Source organism: Spinacia oleracea, chromosome 3 (genome assembly GCF_020520425.1).
Source record: "Spinacia oleracea cultivar Varoflay chromosome 3, BTI_SOV_V1, whole genome shotgun sequence".
In the NCBI taxonomy this organism is placed as follows: Eukaryota; Viridiplantae; Streptophyta; class Magnoliopsida; order Caryophyllales; family Amaranthaceae; genus Spinacia; species Spinacia oleracea.
In genome coordinates, this window is record NC_079489.1 from 40,140,228 (window position 1) to 40,162,216 (window position 21,989).

At 37.0% G+C, this 21,989-nt stretch overlaps 1 protein-coding gene across 2 annotated transcripts; it reads right to left on the reverse strand.

Annotated features, from left to right (window-relative positions):
* Positions 1-205: 205 nt before the first annotated feature.
* Positions 206-18,650, reverse strand: LOC110806031 (metal tolerance protein C2). 2 transcript variants are annotated; one of them, XM_022011668.2, is made up of 10 exons: positions 18,044-18,649; positions 14,840-14,948; positions 12,276-12,315; positions 11,940-12,016; positions 9,218-9,306; positions 1,417-1,486; positions 1,087-1,125; positions 840-990; positions 657-746; positions 206-527 (listed from the first exon to the last, which is right to left on the reverse strand). In XM_022011668.2, exons 1-10 carry the CDS (start codon positions 18,495-18,497, stop codon positions 426-428), a joined length of 1,221 nt encoding a protein of 406 aa, XP_021867360.1. In that variant the 5' UTR covers positions 18,498-18,649; the 3' UTR covers positions 206-425. The 2 variants fall into 2 exon arrangements, with proteins under 2 accessions (XP_021867360.1, XP_021867361.1); XM_022011669.2 differs by lacking the exon at positions 1,417-1,486 and having other exon boundaries at positions 1,087-1,120; positions 18,044-18,650.
* Positions 18,651-21,989: the final 3,339 nt, after the last annotated feature.

Genomic DNA, 21,989 nt, shown 5'->3' on the forward strand with positions numbered 1-21,989 from the left:
TTAAGCCCTTTGCAAAAGATAATCGATTGTCTGAACAAGGGTTTGGATACCTTGGATTGTTTCACCTGTTTTTATTCAGATATCCCAAAACAATATTTGTCAAACATTTACAAAATACTAGTACGGCGTCGGCATCATTAGTGAATTTTCTTACCAAGGGAGGTTCCCTGGAATTTGGATTAAGCATAATCATGAAATCCAAACATAAAAGTTAAAAAACTGATACTGACATACTGTTAAACAATCACGAAGACAATAATTTATATTGATTATTTTACAAGGAATAAGAAAACTCGGCCTATAAAGATTAAAGAATGTCTAAAAAGCCTGTAAAGAATGTTTTCGAGCCTATGCTTGGTTTAAACGAAAAGGCTTATAAAATCTTAGTAACTTGAGCAGGAACAGACAAACAGTCAATGAAGATTTCAGACATAATCAGTCTGTAATGTCAAGTCCTGGACACCAAGATCATGGTATAATCCATGCACAAACTGCAGAATCGATCGGTCATCAGCCCCCTTCTTTAACTGCCAAATGAACAGATCCGATCAGTAAATCATGCACACAGAGGGCCATCCAACAAATCAAATGAAATTTAAGAATTTCAAGGCATAAATAACAATAAAATATTTATCATTCATGTATGTAAATACCACCTGCAGGGAGAGTGAACCAACAAGATACCCAGGTACCAATTCCCAGAAACGTGCTGCATAAACTTCTGTCACATCTTCAAGAGCAGCAATCTAATAACATCCATACAGTAAAATAAAAACCTGACACAGACACGAGATCACCCAAGTGTTGTAGAAATTCGCAAAAATAATGCATCTAATCACCTGTCTAGAACATTTGGTAATTGCTGAAGATGAAATGCTAGGTGGGGACATTTGCAGCAAAATTCCACCTGTTGCCTTAAATAGTGGCATTACAAGCATAAAGACTGTAACTGAAACTAGTCCCATACACAAAACTTCAGCATTCTGAATCCTGAAATGCAGACAAATATAAAGAGAAGCAAAGAGTTAGAAGAATGACGGACAGAGAGGAGAAGATTCACCACGATTCACAGAGAAAAGTTAATACCCCATAGACAAAAGCCAAGACGCCAGAATCAAACCTGCACTGAGAGAAAGAAGGTATAGCTTTAAGAATTTTCAGAGTGTGGGATAAAACAGATGAGACAAATTCCACAAAAGGTGAAGGAATTCACTCGAGAGACGGGACTAACTGTTACATATTGAACAAATCGTTGGGAAAAAATAATGAGAACAAAATTGAAAAAGTAACAACCCACCCTTTACCTTCATTTCAAGGCATCCCAAATCTAGATTTATGAAATATGGAGTATTTCGTATAAGATTAAAGGGAGATGTACATGTCAGAAAAGGGGAAGAAGGAGAAATAATGTTAAACCTGCGAATTGAATCAGCAATCACATGGAGGCACACCGAGTGATAATTCATATCTTCTGCATTTCTGTAGGCTACGAGAAGAAAAGTTCTTCAGAACTCAGAAACTTAAAACCTTGAGCAAGAAAATATAATTCTCTTCCATTTCTATACAATAAGCAACTTAAAAGGCAGAAGGAAGAAGAAAACTGACTAGTAACCACGAATTTATAAATAAATTATGGCACTCACATTCCTCTAAACATTAAATTAGTCAGCAATATTTTTAGTTATTCTAATGCAAAGAAATTGCGCCTCTTCTTTAAACCGCCCTATCTTGTTTTCTTATTCCCTATTTTCCGTGTCTTGTTACCGCAACTTTACTTTCTCATTTTTGTGTTTACTCTCTTTAACATAACCTTTTATTCTTCTTACTTCACGCTCCATAGTCTATTCCTTATGACGGTTCATGTTAGCCGACCCCAATAATTTAGGGACTAAGGCTTGATTGTTGTTGTTGTTGCTATGCAAAGAGAGTATTGATTACTCCCTCCGTCCTTTTTAATCTTTAAATTTGGTAACAATTTATTAATGTGGATAAAGATTCATTCTTTTTATTACTTATACAATGCAAATTTCATTTTTTTATGTTTTCACTTTTATCCAAAATCTGACATTGGGAAAGTGTGAGAGATTTAATGTCTCAATGGGAAAGTGTGAGAGAATTAATGCCCCAATGGGAAAGTGTGAGAGTTTTAATACCCCAAAGAATTTGATTGACTAAAATAATCACTTGGCACGACTTTTGACTGAATATTAGGGTTATGTTATAATATAAAAGGAAATATTCTAAACGGAAAGAACAAAAAGGGACACCTAAAACAAAATTCGTAAAGAAAATAAAAGCACAGATGAACTAGGCTCTAGCAAAAGGTAAAACAAGACCTCGTCAACTAAAAGAAAAGAGATATGAACTGACATCCATATGCTACCACCTTGGATTTCATCTTCCAAATATTGATGAAATCACTATACTTGGATACAAAAATATACAGAAACAACGACAACAACCAAGCCTTAGTCCCTAAATGGTTGGGGTCGATTAACATGAACCATTATAAGGAACCGCGTGCGGAACGTGAAGTAAGAGAAATAAAAGAAAATAAAAGGTTATGTTAAAGAGAGTAGACACAAGGCGCGAAAAAAGAGGGAATATGAAAAGAAGATAGGCCGGTAAATAAGAGGCAAAGAATATATTCTGAAAAAAAACACAATAACTAAATAAAAATAAGAAAATGAGAGAAGTTTGCAACGAAAATAGAAAAAAGAGAAAGAGATGGAAAAGAAGTTATGTTGAGTCGTCGGTATGTATTTTCTCCTTCCGCTCCGCCTTATCTAGCGGCATATTTTCCTCAATCCCCAATAAACTCATACCACTCTCAATCACCCTCTTCCATGTTTGCTTTGGTCCTCTCCTACTCATTACAATTCCATCCATTTGTCACTCTTCAATTCTTCCGGCCAGGGGACATCTCCCAACGCAAAAAATCAGTCGAAGGAGCGAAAGCACCTTAGTCGATTCTCCCTCATCATGTTCTTTGTAACACCCACTTTCTTCTTAATCACCTCATTCCTCAACCGATCCTTTCTTGTATGGCCACACATCCAACGCAGCATATGCAACTCCGCACATTCATCTTATGAATGTGACTTTGTTTCACAACACAACATTTTCCCTTCAATCTAAGGGGAATTCTTGGATCACATAGAATAGAAACCCTGAAACACTCTTCCACTTCAACAAACCTGATTTAATTCTATGGGCGTCATCTCCATCCAACACCCCATTTTTTTGGATAATAGAAATAATAAATCCTATGTAACGAAAGAAATCTAAACCTTCTATTGTCCTCTCATCCAAGGTGATCGTCCCTGCCTCTCCGCTTCTATCACCACTAAACTTACACTCCAAATATCTTGTCTTACTTCTGCTCACGTAAATCCCCAAGATTCTAAAGTATGTCTCCATAATTTCAATTTACTATCAGCAAACAACATGCACCATGGCATACTGAACTCGTCACTTCACCCATTACTATGGCAAAGAGAAAAGGGCCAAGTGTGGAGCTTTTATGTACTCCAATTGTGATAGGGAACTCCTGCCTTTCCAACACTAGTCCGCACACTCGTGCTAGCACCGTCAAACATGTCCTTAATGATGTCCGTATATTTTTGCAAATTTCCTTTCCTTGTTAAAGCTCACCAAAGTACTTCCCCTAATCCCCTCAGTACCTTATCATACGCCTCCTCCAAAGCAATGAAAATCATATGTAAATCTTTCTTTTATCCCGATAGTTCTCCATTAATTGTCTCATGAGATGAATGGCCTTCATAGTTGATCTTCCTGTCATTAAACCAAATCCGTTAAGATACCACACGGAAAGTTCCGACAGTCATAGCCTTATGGGTGTATCTGTGTTTGCTAATTGTGTTTTATCACATCACTGCTATGAACTAGTATATCTATGAACTAGTATATCTGAACAGAATTGATGAGAGGATTAAAGGAGAAGATAATAATGATTAATATTTCTGGGATATAGAACAATTGATAGACAACTACAAGCTTTCGAGTGGCTTGTTTCACTCCCAAAGACTCCGCATCCCATTCTCTTTGCCTACTCTCCTTTATTTGGAGCAATTTTTTGATTTCATTTCCCTCTGACTAACCAACTATATCATTCTTCAAGCTACCTTTAACAAACTAACTATCTACTTCCTCCTAGTTGACACAGTTTGACTTTAGCGAAAATTCACACCCTCCTCTGACCGGATTTTGTTATTTATGCATAAGGCAAATTATAGTCATATAAGATCTTGTTAAATTCGTTTTGTTAAATTTTTCAAAATATCAATTTTTATATTTTTTTTCTTTTACATAATTAAATATATTAATGATAAGAAAGGTGCATTGGAAAACGTGATAAAGGAAAAGTGTCAACTAAATAAGAATGGAGGAAGTAAGGTATCAGCCTAGGTGTCAGATTCTCTCATCCTTCAACACGGCATGATACCATATGTATAGTACCCTGTATGAATTCATTATGAATTTACCCTCTGATCCCTTGTCGATTTGTCGGATACGACACCCAAATAAGAGTCTAATTATGTAATTATGTAATACCCACAATACCCCTACCTGTTAAGCCAACTCTTTATAGTCACACCCATGGTAAAAATATCTATCTTAATGTTTAAACAAAAATTTGACTTCGAACATTTGAGACTTGAAACAGGTTCATTTCGCAAACGAGTCAAATCGGGTCGGGTTCAAATATTAACGGGTCAGATCGGTTCGAGTTAATAAACCACGGGTTCAAATCAGGTCGGGTTTACATCGGATTATAATTGGATCGATTTATAGTCGGGACGGGTAAGGTTGGGTCGGGTTGGAACTCAACGGTTTGTAAACGGGTTTAGCCGTATTGTAATAGGTTTGAATTCGGGTCGAGTTCATCAGATAACGGTTTGAAATAGGTCGGGTTGAACAGGTTTAGCCGGGTTACATCGGGTTCGGGTTCATATCGGTTTAGGGTTCTTAACAGGTTTAGCCAGGTTACATCGGGTTCGGGTTGTACTTCGGGTTGTACTTCGGGTCAGGTCAATTCGGTTCCAAATTACAAAATCACGATATCAGGTTATTACTAAAATCACAATTTTCAATTAATTTATAAATTATACTCCCTCTGTCCCGTAATACTCGAAACACTTTTCTTATAAGGCCGTCCCGGATTACTTGCAACATTTCTAAAAATGGAAACTTTTATTAAATATTATATCAATTTCTCATTTACCCAAGGACTCACCTACATGGCTACGTCCCTACTTCCTAAAAAGACCATTAAAAAATTTCACTACCCCCATCCCCACCCCCTACCACTTTAAAAGTTTGACACACATCTCACTACCTATATTAAAAAAAATACCTCACTACCATCTACCATCTAATTAAATAATAAATCAATTACTAAACTTTGTGCCGGTCAAACTGTTTCGAGTATTTTGGGACGGAGGGAGTAATATTGAAGCCTTGATTAGAGGATAAGGGAAATAGCTAATTTTTTAAAAGTGTTAAGAATTTAAGATCAATAGTGGGATTAAGCAAGTTACGGATTGTAAACGGTTCGAATTAAAAAGGTTACGGGTTATAAACGGTTCGGATTAAATAGGTTATGAGATGAAATAGTTCGGGTTGTAAACGGTTAGGATTAAACGAGTTTTCCTCGCAGGTTATTAACGGGTTTCTGATCCATTCGATTCGTATTGAAATGGATCGCGTTCCTACGCACAGTTTGTTATCGGGTTCATCGGGTTCAGGGTTCAGATCTTAATCGGGTTAATATGTTCGGGTCGGTTCGGGTTGAATATAATCGAATCGGATCGGCTTTGGGGTTCCAGCTTGCGGGTTATTAACGGCTCGGGTTATTAAACCTATGTTTTCATCCTCTTCCATTAATTAGGAGCCTCTCCAAATGCTTCATCAAACATTTACACATGTTTGGATAGAGGGGTTTCGAGAGAAAGGGAGGAAGTTTTTCCCATGTTTAAATAGCTAATCATGAGGGTGAGGAAATTGGAGAGGAATGGAATATAGGGAATTTCTTTATGTTATTGTTTAAGAAACAAATCCCTCCACAATTGGAAAGATTTGGAAGGGAAATTAAAATATATAAACTGAATCAACCAAAAAGAAGACACTTTACTAATCCTCAATCACATACTCATGGCTTTCTTTCTATGAAGCATGGGTACGCCTCCCAATACGGGTACGGGACGGATTCGCATGGTACCCAGAACGATTCCAAAGGGTCGGGTACACGGGCTACTTTTGGGGACTGCTAAGGTGAAGTTAAGGGCGGGATGGGTACGTTTTTTAGGAGGAAGACACGTACCCAACAACCCAAATTCACATTTCAAGGTTTTACTTTTCAAAATTCCCCAATTTCACTCTCTAACTCACCTGAAGTGCGAAAGTGCAAAGTACTCGCCGCCTCGATACCCGGAACGTGGTACGTTGCCTTGGTCCTTGGTGGTCGGGAAGTGCTAGAGAACCAGAAAAAATGAAAGGGGCGGATGGAGATAACGAAGAGAGACTTGAGGAAGTTAAGAACCGAGGAAGACGAAGAAAGCGGAAGAAGAAGAAGAGTAGAAGATGCTTTTATTTATTTATTTATTTTCTTTATATATACTTACAGCTGCTTTTATTTTCTTTATATATTACTATGACTTACAACTATTTTTAAGTCATAACTTACACTTGTCAGTATTTCAGTAGGCCCGTCTCTTTACATATTTATTTTTTTAATTTATTATAGCTGTTTTTAAGGGGTTATACTCCATCTGACTAGGGTATAAAAAAGTTACGGTAGATTTTTTTTTTGTCTCTTTACTCATTTTTCTTTATTCATTTTTCTTTATTGGTTTTTATTTTTACTTATTGTAAAATTATTATTATGTAGGATGTTTAATTTAGTTAAATTTCTTGTTTTTTTTTGCCGAAACCATGCCGTACCCGTTTTTTGCAATTTTGATTTTGCCTTTTTCCGTCCCCGTACCCGTTCCGTGCAACCTAGCTTTCTCTCCCCTCCTGTGATTTTCTCTCTCCTCTGCTACACTTCCCTCAAAATTGATCGCCAACGGAACCCCAAATTTTCCCCAAATTTGAAGCTAGGGTTTGGTTGGTTGCTTCTCTCATTCACGACATCTTGGTTTTCTGTTAAACATCATCATAGTTCTCAAAGCCAGCAGCTTCTGAAACAAAAGTAGTCCAAACAATGGCATTTGCATGGGCGTAGGGTGTTACAGCGGTAGAGGAGGCATAGGGGTTTTTGTTGAGATTGGAAAGAGGAAGGGGGATAAGGGATCATGTGGCGGTGATTCAGTCTCCATTGATGGTGGTTAAGGAACACAACAGGCAAAAACCATCTCAGCAATTATAGCTTCCCATCTTCCCTTCACATTGCTTAAACCTTCAAAATTTCCCAGCCTCCAAACTCTGTATTCAATAAATTCAGAACATATTCTCTAAACAAAAACAAGAATCATGGAAAGGTCGAAAGACAACAAACTACATATTCTCTAAACAAAAGTAGAATCTCGACTCACGCATATACGAATGCATGTACACCACACATCATTAGAGAAACTATCCAAAGGGGGCAAGATGGTAACACATGCTCGATAAAGGAAAAAAAGCTCAATTAGAGGCAAGAATTTCATGATAGTTCTGGTACTTTGAATGGGTATGAGATCGCTTCTTAGTTTCATTAAACTAGCCCACATAGCTCTAGAGATGAATATGCGATTAACCGCATTCAAGTTTTGTAATCTCCGAAACATAGTTTGTGGGGGCGTGGTATGAATTAACGTCGCTTCAACATTATAAATGGCAGATTGTAAGGAAGAAGATGAAGATTCGAATAATAAGATGGAAATTACAAAAGACGTTAATGATATTTAGATTTCGAGAGGCTTGATTCTCTCCCAAATGAACTATTAAAAGCTCACAAATCACTGATCATAATTCAACATGCTATTCTCTAATATGCTCTATATAAAGTGACAAACTCCCTAGCTTCTTCCCAAAGCAACCCTGTAACTAAGAAACTACCTAGAGTACCCCTTCCCTTGTATTAGTTCATCCCAGGGAGTGAGAGAATGCAAATCAAATTCAATGAAGTATTTCAATCTTATGCAAGGAGCCCAACAGTGTTACTGAAAACAAAAATTGTCATAACCTAACAAAAAACCAACTTGGAATCAAGTACAGTTCTGGATGTGACCGCAGACCAGGACTGACGGGTAATAATAGCCTAATAGGTTGAGGCTTTTCATGCAGAACAGTTTTAAAGATGTTCACATGGTAAGTGGAAATTTCCACCAAACAAATTGGAACAATCACAATTCACGAGTATAGAGTGTAGGTTCTCAGAGAGAGAAAGGATGAAAGCGTGAGCTACTCCCTTGATAATTATATAATCCTGCATTTGCAGTTTTCAATAAGCTGATAAATCAGATTACATTCAGAATCGGTAAGCCTTAACAATTAGCATTCGGGATTGGCTATTAACAGATGCATTATGCTTGGCCCGTTAAGGAATTTTAATACACCTGCAGTGATTCATGTGATGTTTCATATTCTAAACTTAGTGTTCTTCCAATAGAGCTGAAATATCAATTAATACTCCGTATTTGCTTTTCGTTTATAATGGACTAAATCAAAATAAACAGTTAGTACTTGTTTCTTCTTGAGACTCTTGAGACTTGTGAACAGCAAGCAGTCATCGCGTTACAGATTAGGGTTAATTGGAATCGCTCCTCAATTATCACATGGGAACAGTTACAGATCCAACAACTCTTAGCCAGCTTCGCATCAGCCTCTTAGAGGCATTGTGCTGTTATGTTTTATCCAGAAATTCATCTCTCTCATCAAGCCGGCAATCATCATTCGCAGTTCACAACTTTTAATAGTCATGGAAAGGAAACTACTTTTCATTAAATCAAGATAAAGACGGAAATGAAGAATGAATTGCTCTATTTATAGGCTATGAACAGCACATGGCTAATCAAACTTTGGTTGCCATGCATGCTGTTCCAAACTTTATCCCAAAATATCGTACTTTTGACAAGATGTACTAAATATGGAACTTTCTGGATTCCTGAATGGCCCTAAAGACAAGAATCTGACACGGAAAAGACAAGAAACAAAAATCTGACACGGAAAAGAAAAGAAACAGAAGACAACTGAAAAAGGATGGTAAAATTACCAAGATTTCTTCGAGCATAGTTCCTAAAGAACCAAACACCAACAAGATTCACCAACAAATTTGTCACTGCTGAAACAATGAGATAATGCCTACAAGGAAAGAAATAAAATGATCACTACGACATAGATACAGCACAAAGCATATCAGTTTAAATGAAGCATCTTACTTTGTGGTCTTTGAAGGGATGGCTCTATCAATAACATGCAAACAAATTGGACCTACAAAATCTTAGTTGCTGCCACTGACGAGAAAACATTTGAATAGCGATAAAATGGTTTACAAGCAGCATAGGACCGCAAACATCAGGGCTGAGCGCATTTTGAGATTGTATTATTTCTGAGACACATATATATACTTGCTATGAGACTGTATCAATTATAAGCATTAAATGACCTGATGTCACACCAAAAAGCAGCCCACCTTTTCTCTACTTACAGCCTGGGATTATTATAACATTTCTGAAATCAGACAAATCATCCAGAGTCATCCAGTTTTCTTTTTACAACATGTACTCAGATTATGAAACAAGCCCATTAATTTTTTTTATGGACACTTAAAAATTGAAGTAATGAGGTCCTAGTCAAGACCTAAAATGATACAAATAAAAGCCGCAAACTCAGTAGGTTTTCTTAGAAAAGTTACAAATATACACAAAAATCTCATAGACAAAACACTCGATTTTCCTCCCAGAAAAAGGCGAAATCACCAAAGACATAACAGATTGTCGAATGGTTTTCTTTAGTAATGAACCAAGTGTAACGGAAGGGCATAATAGGTAATGAGTAATATTAATTAGAAGACAAATTAGGTATAATGGTTATAAATAAGGGCTCAGTAGGTTATGAGGGGGATATTGAGAATTCGGTAAAGCTTAGGCTTTGGAGAGTGGTGACCTCAAGTCACTAAACCTAGATATTGGTGGCCTCAAGTCCCTACCTTTTGTATCCCATTTTGTGTTTATCATCTTTCAAGCAAATTAAACATATTTCTGTCATTAATTTTCTGCACAAATTATCAGTTCATCACACCAATTTTCTGCACAAATTATCAGTTCATCACACTTGGTATCTGATTTTCTGAGTTTAAAAAAAAAAACAATGGAGTTAAGCAAATCTGGTAAGAAATTCAATGGGATGAGATATTCCAAAAATGTAAGGAAGAATTCGTGAAAAATATTATGGAAGGTCTTTCTCCGATTTTCTCTTCGTTTCAGCAAGAATGGAAGGAAATTAAAGAGGAGATTAAGGAAATGATAGAGATGAACATTATGTTGATCCGGAGGTGACTGATGTACAAGAGAAAAGGGAAGTGGAGAAATATGGGGGTGAATGTTTTTCACCAGATCAGTTTGGAGGAAGGGGTTCAAATGGTGTAAAATATGCTAGGAGACGATGGTTTCAGAGGCAAATCAGGTGGCGAACCAGACAAATTCACGAAGGGTGGGGTTTTTGAGGATGGCGGTGCCAGTGGCGGATCTGGTAAAAGTCATGGTGATTTTGCAGGTGGATTCACCGGTCTAGGTGTTAGTGGTAGCATAAGTGGTGAATCTGGTATACCAACTGTAGTATTCGAGCGAGGCGGTGCTGGTGGTTGCAGATCAGGTGGTGGTCCAGGTTTTACTTATGGAGGTCAGTTGGGTTTCTTGGTAGAAAAGTCTCGAGGAAGGGTTTCGGGCAGTGGTCTTACTAGTGGTCAGAGAGGGTCGGTGGAGTTAACGAAAAGTGTTGTCAACGGTGGTGGAGGATATTTCACCAATAGATCTTGTGGAGCATCTGGGAGCCACCTGTTGGTGGTCAACCCCCAACCCTCTCACTTACAAGTTACAACCCATTCGAAAGAGGAGCATTACAGCCCACACATGCTAATTCTAAACCCAACCATCCTGATCCCACCCATTCCCCCAATTCCACGTTTGACTGCTCTCACTCAAGACCCACGTTCTCAACATATAATCAGTTCAAGCTACCTTCAAAACCAGACCTCACTCACTTCATGACTGCTTTCCACGATTTTCATGTTCATTTCACCTTACCCTTGGAGTCACCAAGAGACATACTCAACCAAGACCTTGAGCTCCAGTGGAAGCCAGGCATTAGACCTGGGAACGATAAAAGTGATTACTACAAAGGTCGGGAATTCAATGATTATTACTACCCACCTTGAGGACAAGGTGGAAGTTTAGGGGGTCGGTATTGTAATGAACCAAGTGTAAGGGGAGGGCATAATAGGTAATGAGTAATATTAAGTAGAAGACAAATTAGGTATAATGGTTATAAATAAGGGCACAGTAGGTTATGAGGGGGATATTGAGAATTTGGTAAAGATTAGGATTTGGAGAGTGGTGACCTCAAGTCACTAAACCTAGAGATTGGTGGCCTCAAGTCACTACCTTTTGTATCCCATTTTATGTAAACATATATCTGCCATTAATTTTCTGCACAAATTATCAGTTCATCACACTAATTTTCTGCACAAATTATCAGTTCATCACATCTTTCCTTCTTTTTATCTATACCAATTCTATTTCCAAATTTAGCTCCCAGCCCTTGAATGATGATTACACAATAGAACATGTGTCAATTGCAGAACCTTTCCCGAGCTTCTTCACACAATGCAATTTGTCATCAAGAGTAATAATAATAGCTGGTTATGGAAACAAATCTTAACAAAATAACCAACTGATATTCACAAGCAAGACCACATCATATCTCTATGAACTTACTTATGCTCTGACTCGTCTTGTATGTATGCGTGAAGCGCTTCCACAGCCAAAGAAAAAGACAAAAAGAGAAGAAACAGCTGTCTACAAATGCAGAGTAAATCCGTGTCAGACAAGACTTGAGAAAAATTAGCTTGAATAGACATGATAACAGTAGAATAAAAATAAATAAATGAAAGTACGTCTTAAAACATCTTTGCAGGCTCCAATTTATTAACCCTCTGCTCTAGGAATTTAACCCAACCAACATTCAATATAATATTGAGACGAAAGGAAAATAAAACATATTACGCGAGAAGTATAGATCTGACATAGATGTCTGACAAATTCATAACTTACAGCATTTGTGAAGGCAGACAAAACTTCAAGCCTCTTATACCTGAAAAAGACAGAAACTCCATTAACATAATATGAAGGAAGATCCTGAAAATCAGCCAAAACCAATTGTTTACTGTTACTAAATCCCTATTCACTGAAATCAGAGTTTAGACCTAAGCAAGAAGAAATTTAGCAGATAACATAGCTTAGAGGCCTTAGACATTTTCTTATCAGCAGGTCAATAACACTCCATAGTACAAACAACAAACCAACAACAGCAATGCCACTACACACAGATTTCCCATATTCAGGAAATCAGGACTAGGAAAGGCAACAAGAAACTTATTCCAATTGCATGGGGCCGGCTGCATGAACCAAGAAATTTACTCATATGTTCATCCACAAAGCTTCTTCCTCCATTCACGTCTAAGTTCTAATTAGTGTTGCATGCTCTTGCAAATTCATTTTTTCTTGTCATACTTTATTCCCTCCTCCAGTCTCCTTCAGCTTATTCTAAAATCCCCATCATCTCAACTCTCACATTCGTTACCAGTGCATCTTCCGAACCATACATGCCTAACCCAACATAGCCAGTTCTCCCTTATCTTCTACTCAATAGCAGCAACTCCAACTTTCATCAAGAGCTTATGTACTTTCAAGGACAAAATATTGCATTAAGAGCTTATGTACGTTTTTTTTGGTTAAAAGGCCTAACTTATGTATTTCTACAAGGATATATCACAGACTAGGCTACAACCAAAAATTAAACTTCCTCCGTTTCAATCAGGCCCGGCTTTGGGGCGGTCCAACGGGACCTACAGCGCAGGGCCACAAAATTTTTGGGCCCGAAATATTTGCTAGTTAAAACCCCAAAACTTTACAAGGTTATACAATTCCAGCTGCTTTGTAGCACTGTATATGAACTTTGTCCTAGTTGGTAGGGAGGCAGATGCGTGGCAGATGGCACCAGGGTTCCTTTTTGCTTTTCGCTTTATTCTTCTTTACTAAACAATCACCCTTTTTCATTTCTATCAAACATTTTCATTCATTTTCTCAAACCAACCCACATAATACGTTAAACATGTTATTAATTTGACTCTATATTTTGTATAAACAAAAAATATTAGTATTTTACATTAAATAATTGCCCGAAAAAATTTATAGGGAATATATGTCCCGAAAATTTTTTGGGACTAAGGCTTTGTTGTTGTTGTTGTTGTTGTTGTTGTTGTTGTATATGTATTCAGCACAGGGCCTCCAAGTAATCGGAGACGGCCCTGGTTTCAATACTGTTGCACCATTTACAATTTTAGGAAGTTTTACAAATATTGCACCATTTCCATTTTAGAAATAAAATAGTTGCTTTCACACTACAAATACCCAATATACCCTTACATGTTAACTCTTGCTGATTTAGTTAATAGTTCAATCACATGGGAAAATTTGTATTTTTGTCTTTGTCTTTCTTTCTGTTTCCACTACAAAAAATCTAGTGCCTAACACACATGATGCAATAAATATGGAACGGAAGAAGTATTATAATAAGTACAAAACGGTTTTAACCTTATTTCAAGTCTCAAGATGTCTATATACATGTCAGGGTATAAAATATTAGACACGGATACTTGGCGCATGTTTGGTATAAATTTTGGAAAGGGAATGTAAAGGAAACAAATAAGAAGGGGAAATGGTAATGTTAATTATTAGTTTATTACCAATATCAGTTGTTTGGTATAACTTAAGAAATGAATCACTTGTATCAAAGTGGGATTGAGGAGGGTAAAAAATTTGTTACCATGAGTTGGGAGAGGTAATAAATGGTGGTAGTGTTCCCTTATGAAATGGATTGCATTACCACATCTCGCATACCAAACATTAGGTAATGAAAATAGTTAAGTGATTCCATTTCCATCACTTAAAAACTCTAAACCAAACATGCTCTTAGGATGAAACAAGTACTCTATGTAACCTGGACTATCACATATTTAACCCATGTCTTCCTTTCAAGTTGAGTGCTCTATAAACAGAGAGCCACATGCTCAGTTCCACATGAGGGTTTAAAAAAAAGCCATATAATATTTCAGAAGCTTCCTTTGTCATCAAATTCAGTTCCATTTGTTAAATAGAAGTTGGAGAAGCCAAAACCTTTATCTTTCTTTCCTTCTGTCATTTCCAGAATCCAGAGTGAACAACGGAATAGTGGGGTTAAGTGGTCCTTTTGTCACTTTTGCAGCAACAGGTCAACTCAGAAGGCTGTCTCGTTTTGTACTTGAGTGTTTAGTTTGTCACAAGGAACAAAGCAAATATACAAACTCCCAAGTTCTATTCAAATGCCATTAAAGAGAAGTATCCACATTCCAGATTTCCAGACCAGGGCCACCAGGCCAACTATTTCTCCACTGCCAAGTGGCAAGCAGACCCAATAACCCCAGAACATAAGAAATGGAAATGTAGAAAGATAAAGGAACACAAGATTACAAGACACATATACTTTTGTATTTTATTAAGGATGATACTCTCATCAGTTTTCAAGAACTGAAAGTCATAACAATTCATCTGCCAAGGAAGTTGGAGATGCATCTTACCCATAAGTGTAGGCTCGGTCTGGCTTTCTCCTAGATGCAGTCATTGCAAATAATGAAAACGTCAAAAGGCCACATCCAAAAGTCAAATGAAATGCATCAGATATCAGACCTGGTAGGGCAGAAGAAACACACGATAGAATCAATTCATCGCAACAAAGGAACTATTCAGTTGATAACATTACAGTAGGAAAATCATTACATTCCTTCATGGAGAATGACAAAACATAAGGCGCACTCTACGCAAATATCGAAAGATATGATAGGGGTAGAGAAACTACACTTCACGGAAGATGTATGTTTAAAACTTTAAATACCAGTATGTTTTTTATGGTAAAACTATCACATTATTGCTAGTATAAAAACAGAAATGTTAGCACTAAGGCCCAAGATCTATAAAGTAAGCTATCTCAAAAGCCTCTTGATATCAAAGCCTCCTTTGTTTGGATCTTTCATAATATATAAGAACTTCATAGTTATTAAAAAAAGAAATATATAATACTGCAATCCTTTGCGACAAGAGAGCCATCAGAGAACGAATGTCGATTCATTTAGAGCCAACATCTTTCCTGATACACAGACCCAAAAGGAACCTTCCAGTTCCATTCTAGAATTCCGTAACAAGATACTTTCTCGACCGCACAACAGTAACAATGTACTGTTTGAGAGTTTTCTATGTTATTCACGAAAGAAAAAATATTGCAATATTTTCCGTTCCATTATAATTGTCTTTTAAAAATAAACACATGGAAGGAGTTGTTAATTACTCCATAGTACTCACAAATCATATTGCATTGGCATTCTAAATTGAAAAGTAATCATCTATTGATGTATTAAGTGAAAGTTAGTTAAGCAATCATGTAATATAAAATGGAGAGAGTTCTATACCAGCCAAAAGCATTTCATACTACACTTAAACTTTTATGTAATCCTAGAACCTTTTGAGCCGATCCACACTCAGTTGAGCAAAAGCCACAAACCAAGGTTAACTTTGGAGGTTATAGAAAGTATCATCCTTTCTAAGATTGAGAGTCATGTATCGAGTATCCAGCCAAAATTCATATTGGGGTTCAAATACAACATTCAACTCACTAAAGCTAAACTTGTAGAAGTAATTAGGGATGCAATTGCTTGACTTTGTTGACCTCATGGTTGTATATATATTACATGAGTAACGCTTAATTTAACTTAGATATATTTGCATGGATTTAGGAAATCACAATTGATTACAATTAATCACCAACAATATAAATCCTAAGAATATAACTCCTAAAAATATACTCCCTCTGTCACAAATTAGTGTTTACACTTATCATGATTCATGACACAAAGTTTAGGAGATAAATTTTTGTTTGGTTATCAAATACTATTTTATTGAAAAAGTAGATGTGATAGAAGATAGTATAGTACTTTTTTTAATTGAATGTGAGAGAGTGTGGGGCCTAACTTATTGGTAGTGGAAAGAGAGAGATATTAAAATAACTGTGGGGTCTTTCCTAAAATAGAAGTGTAAAAACTAATTTGGAACGATGAAATGAAAAGTGTAAAAACTAATCAGGGACGGAGGGAGTAACTCCTAAAATATATCCTAACACCCCCTTCAAGTTGGAGCATATAGATCCAAGATTTCCTTAGTAAAGAAGCCCGCCAATTGTGTCGTTGTAGGAACGTAGGAAGGAGCAATTAAACCATCTATCATTGCATCACGAACAAAGTGGCAGTCAACCAAGAAATGTTGCTTATTTGTTTTCCATGAAATAGGAGACTAACCAAGAAAACGGGACAACCACTAAGGGTGCGTCTTGTGACGGGGCATGCTGCCCAATCCAAGTCACACCATCCCCTTAAAGTAAGTTCACTCTCTACTCGTAATAAGATACCCTGACTAGGAGTTCCTTTCAAATAACGAATAACACATAATGCGGCTTCCCAATGTTCAATATGAGGCTCCTGCATAACTGAGATAGAATATGAATAGTGTATGCAAGTCGGGTTGTGTGACCGCCAAATAGATGAGGCGCCCAACTAGTCGGTGATATGCCCCAATGGTTAGTGTATAGCAAGGCCGAGCCTATGATTTTGTTCAATTGGAAATCACAGTTGGTTTTGCACCCAATAAACACGCTTCAAAAATAATGTACAAAGTATACTTTCTTTGACACAAAAATAAACCCGAGGAGCTATGCACAACCTCGATACCTAGAAAATATTTCAATGAACCAAGATCCTTTATTTTGAAGCAATCACCCAAATAGGCCTTAAATGCCCGTAAAGTAGCGGAATCATTTATAGAAACAATAAGATCATCAACTTACACAAGCACATTCATTTGAATCGTTACTTTGGAGAACCATTTGTCTTTACGATTTAGTAATTTTAGTAATTTTAGTGAAGGTAAACAGGGAACAATCAGAATAGGGTAGCAGAAAGTCGTACCCTTTCAAAGTCGTGACAAGCTTCTCAAACCAACGCCTAGGAGCTTGTTTTAGTCCATAAATTTGGGATGAATTGTTTTAGGAGTTATATTTTAGGAGTTATATTTTATGAGTTATATTGTTGGTGATTAATTGTGATTGATTATAATCACTTATGATATCCTAAATTCATGTGAATGTATCTAAGTTAAATTAAGCGTTACTCATATAACATATACAGCCAAGAGGTCAATAAAAAAAATCAAGCAATTGAATCCCTAAATACTTTTAACATTGTTGGGCCCACGACTTGGACCTTGGACCGTTAATACTCTGAGCCAAATTGAAAATGGCACGTGTGAGGGGGAGTGTCGATAAATGTGCTCCAGCCCACGAGCTCCAGGCCACAAAATATCACCCGTGGCTGAACTTAAAAGAGAGATAATCACTTAATAAGGCTAAGAAGTTACTCGTCTTATTGTCTATGTGTTTTAAGGCAGAACCACCTAATGTCTTGTTGTTTTTAAGGTAGAACCTCCTCCAGTCTAGGCACGTATTTCAAAACTCCTTACAAATACTACGGAGTACATTTTATCATCAAACTGGAATTTAAAGCTTGATAACTGGAGTATACATTACACAACTAATCTTGGACGTAAACATGTTTTATGAACATCCCCCTTATATAACAGAAAAACCACAGAAAATCGTCAATACAGAAATGATAAACGCACAAACTAACAGTACAACTTTCCACATAACATTTATAAAAAAAAAAGCTCAGAATTCTTACCAACACGACCCGAGAGAAGCCCGATGAATAGCTCGGCAGTCGAATACGCCACATTAAGCGAAATCAACAAAAATAACCTCTTCATAGGCCGATTACCAGTCCTCAAAGCTCGAAAAACCGATGAAATCAGCTCAGTCGACGATAATTTCCCCTCCGATTTAGGAGAATCTTTCCACAGGCTGTAATCAATCTCATTTCCGGGATGAAATCCTGGAGGAATATCAATGCTCGAAATACTCCGGGAAAACGCTGGCGTCTGTGAGTTGTTGTTGTTGGAGATTACCGTCGTCGGAGTTCGCGGGTCGGGAAATTGTTGTAATGAAGACTGACGATGATATGCGTACCTCCGATCTGATGAATGTGGAGTTTGCTGCGAATTGTAGTTGAATGATGTGCTCTTCACGAATTGGGATTGGAGATCGGAAGATCCTCTTGAAATCCTGGAGTTGTCCATGATTTATTTTGGGAAAATAACCTAATTTTGATTCAAGAATCGAGTTCTAAGAGTAGTTTGGGAGAAAGGTCCACATTGGATAAACTCTGTTGTAACGTAGACTAATTTTGAGTCAATGAAGTGAGGCCGGTGACTAGAAGGCACTTTGTCGGAGAGAGAAGTAAAAATGACATGCTCTGAGGTATTTGCAAAAATATAATATCGACAAAGTAATAAAATAGAAAAAATGACAAAATTTGTTGCTATCATATTATAAATGATACTCCCTCCGTCTCAGAATAGTCGTTACACTCTCTTGGGCACACAGTTTAATGCGATAAGTAGTAGTGTGGTTATCAATTATTATTTTATTGAAAAAGTAGATGTGATAGGAGTTAGTGGGGTATTTTTTTAATTGAATAAGAGAGGGTGTGGGGACAAAAAAAATTAGTGGGAAGAGAGAGATAATATAATAATTGTGGGGTCATTCCTAATTTAGAAGTGTAACAACTAATCTGGGACGGACAAAAAAGGAAAGTGTAACAACTAATCTGGGACAGAGGGAGTACTACTTGTTAAATGAAAATGGGTATGTTTTAAATAAGAATGGTACTTGTTAAACACAAATGATACTCCATCCGTTCCTAAATACGTGTCCAGTTCCCTTTTATGTGTCCACTTTCCATTTCTGGACATAAAATCTTTACGAATATACCCCTAAATTTCTAAATAATTACAAACAATACCTAATTCTCCCAATTATTTAATTTGAAAAATATTAAAATAATAAAAAAAATTGAATTTTTTTTAAAAAAAGGGGGGAAGTCAGACATGGGGAGTTGGGGTTTTTATGGGGAACATTAATTGTCCCCCCATATAACCCCCCACCCACCCCATTCTCACCCGTATTCCTCTCTCTCTCTCTCCTCTCATTTCTTCATCTTCCTCTCTCAAATATTCACTCTGTTTCTCTGGTTTCTCTCCTTCTCTCTCTAGAATTCGAAAAAATCTCTTGAGTTTTTTGGGTTTTCTGGGATTAAAACCTAAAAAAAAAAGTGGTTTCTCTTTTGATTTTGATGTTTTCTTGCTTAGATCTCTCTGAAAAATTGTTTGCATGTGCGTTTATTGGGTTGTTTTCTAGCTTTTGATTGAGTTTGGTTGAGTTTCTTTGTTTTCTGGGTTTAGTTGGTTGAAGATCTGGAAGATCTAGGGTTTCTGGGTTACTTTTGTGATCTGAGTTTTCAAAAAAGTATTTGCATGTGCGTTTTTTTGGGTTTTGATTGAGTTTCTGGTTTTTCTGGGTTGAAGATCTTGATTCTTTGGTTGAGTTTCTGGGTTTTTCTGAGTTTTTTTCGAATCTTGTTGAGTTTCTGGGTTTCTGGGTTGAAGATCTTGATTCGATCGTTGAGTTTTTGCGTTTTTCTGGGTTTTGATTGATCTTGGTTGAGTTTCTGGGTTGAGTTTCTGGGTTTGGATTGATCTTGGTTGAGTTTCTGGGTTGAGTTTATGGGTTTTTTGGTTGCGTTTCTGGGTTTTCTGATTATTTGATTGAGTTTCTGGGTTGAGTTTCTGGTTTGATGGGTTCCAAAAAAACGGAGAGTTTTCATGGGTTTTCCTCTTCCGATGATAACGTCGGCAAGACGAAGTCATTTGAGTATCAGTGCACCGATGAGCACTGCGATCTTAGTGAGTATTGTGAAGGCGATCACAGCTATAGTGGTGAATATCTCCATTATTTACGCCAAAGATATGATTCTTTTTGTGCTTCTCCTTCCACCGGATCTGAAAAAACGGTGGAGGGTAAACCGCCACCGCCACCGTCCCCTGGCGGATCTAAAACCCTAATTCCTGATGATGAAGTTGATCAACCTCCACCTAAGTCCCCTGATGGTGTCGATGTTGGGGGGTCTGAAACCCTAATTGCTGACAAAGGGAAATGCGATCCCGATGACAGTGGCTCAAAATCTGATGGTGCATGTTCGAGGTCTTAGCTTCGTTGGTGTTGCATTTCTACAAGGGGAACTTTTCTCTTCTTCCCTCTCTCTCTATTTATGGCTTTCCTTTTAGAATGCATGTTTAGTTGTTGATGATTGTAGGCCAGCAAGTGTGATCTCTTGCTGGCAAGGGTTGGATTTGTTGTTGTTGAAGGAGAATGTGTTAATGCATGTGGAGTTTGGAGGGTTTTATTGATTTTTAATCATTATTTTTTTTCCCTGTTTGTTTGATGCATGAGAAATGATGTTTACATGATGTTTACTTGATGAATTTGGCCCTATTTGATCTTGATGAAATGAACAAATGATGACAAATGATAAATGGGTCCCTATTTGATCTTGATGAAATTAACTTGATGAAATGAAAAAATGATGATGACATGATAAATGATGAAATCATGAAATGAATTGATGAAATGAAATGATGATATGAAATGATGAAATGAGTTGATGAATTTGTCCATGTTTTAGCTTGTAAAAATGTCCCTGTTTGAGATTTACTTGATGAATTGGTCCCTTTTTGAGATTTTCTTGATGAATTTGTCCCTGATGTGTTTGGTCTGTTGTGTTAACCATGAAGAAATGTCCCTGATGTGTTTGGTTTGTTGTGTTAACCATGAAGAAATGTCCCCTGTTTGACCATGTTTGACCCTGTTGTGTTGATTAATGACGAGTCTTTCAATTTGCTGAGAAGCCAAGATAATGTGCTTCAATGAGGCTTGGGGATACCTAAGATCCTTAAACTGATGTGTTTATGTTTTCTATCTTTTGCCAGTCTTTATGTATTAGGAAACGAATAGTTTCGTAACACATATAGACTGGCATTAGATAGGAAAACCTATTCATTTCTATGTTGATTCCTAATTGTGTCCCCTTAATTTGTCCTTGTGTGTGATCAATGATGAGTCTTTCAATTGCTGAGAAATAAATCCAATTAACTTCAAACAATCGTGCTGCCATTAGTATCAATTACGATGCTTCTCCGGCGCTAAGTGTTTGTAGTTTGGATTTGTGACTGTGATGCTTGGGGACATTCTGAGATCCTTTTGTGTCACAAACTGTGATTGAATATGTTTGACCATGTTTAACTGATTTTTTTAGGTTTTTGATCTTTTGCCAGTCTTTATGTCTTAGGAAACGGATAGTTTCGTAACACATATAGGCTGGCATTAGACCGGGAAACCTATTCATTTCTATGTTGAATCTTGATTGTGTCCCCTAAATTTGTCTTTATGTGTGATCAATGATGAGTCTTTCAATGGCTGAGAAATAAATCCAATAAACTACAAACACTCGTGCTGCCATTAGTATCAATTACGATGCTTCTCAGGCGCTAAGTGTTTGTAGTTTGGATTTGTTACTGTGATTCTTGGGGACATTCTGAGATCCTTTTGTGTTACAAACTGTGATTGAATATGTTTGACCATGTTTAACTGATTTTTTTAGGTTTCCGATCTTTTGCCAGTTTTCATGTCTTAGGAAACGGATAGTTTCGTAACACATATAAACTGGCATTAGA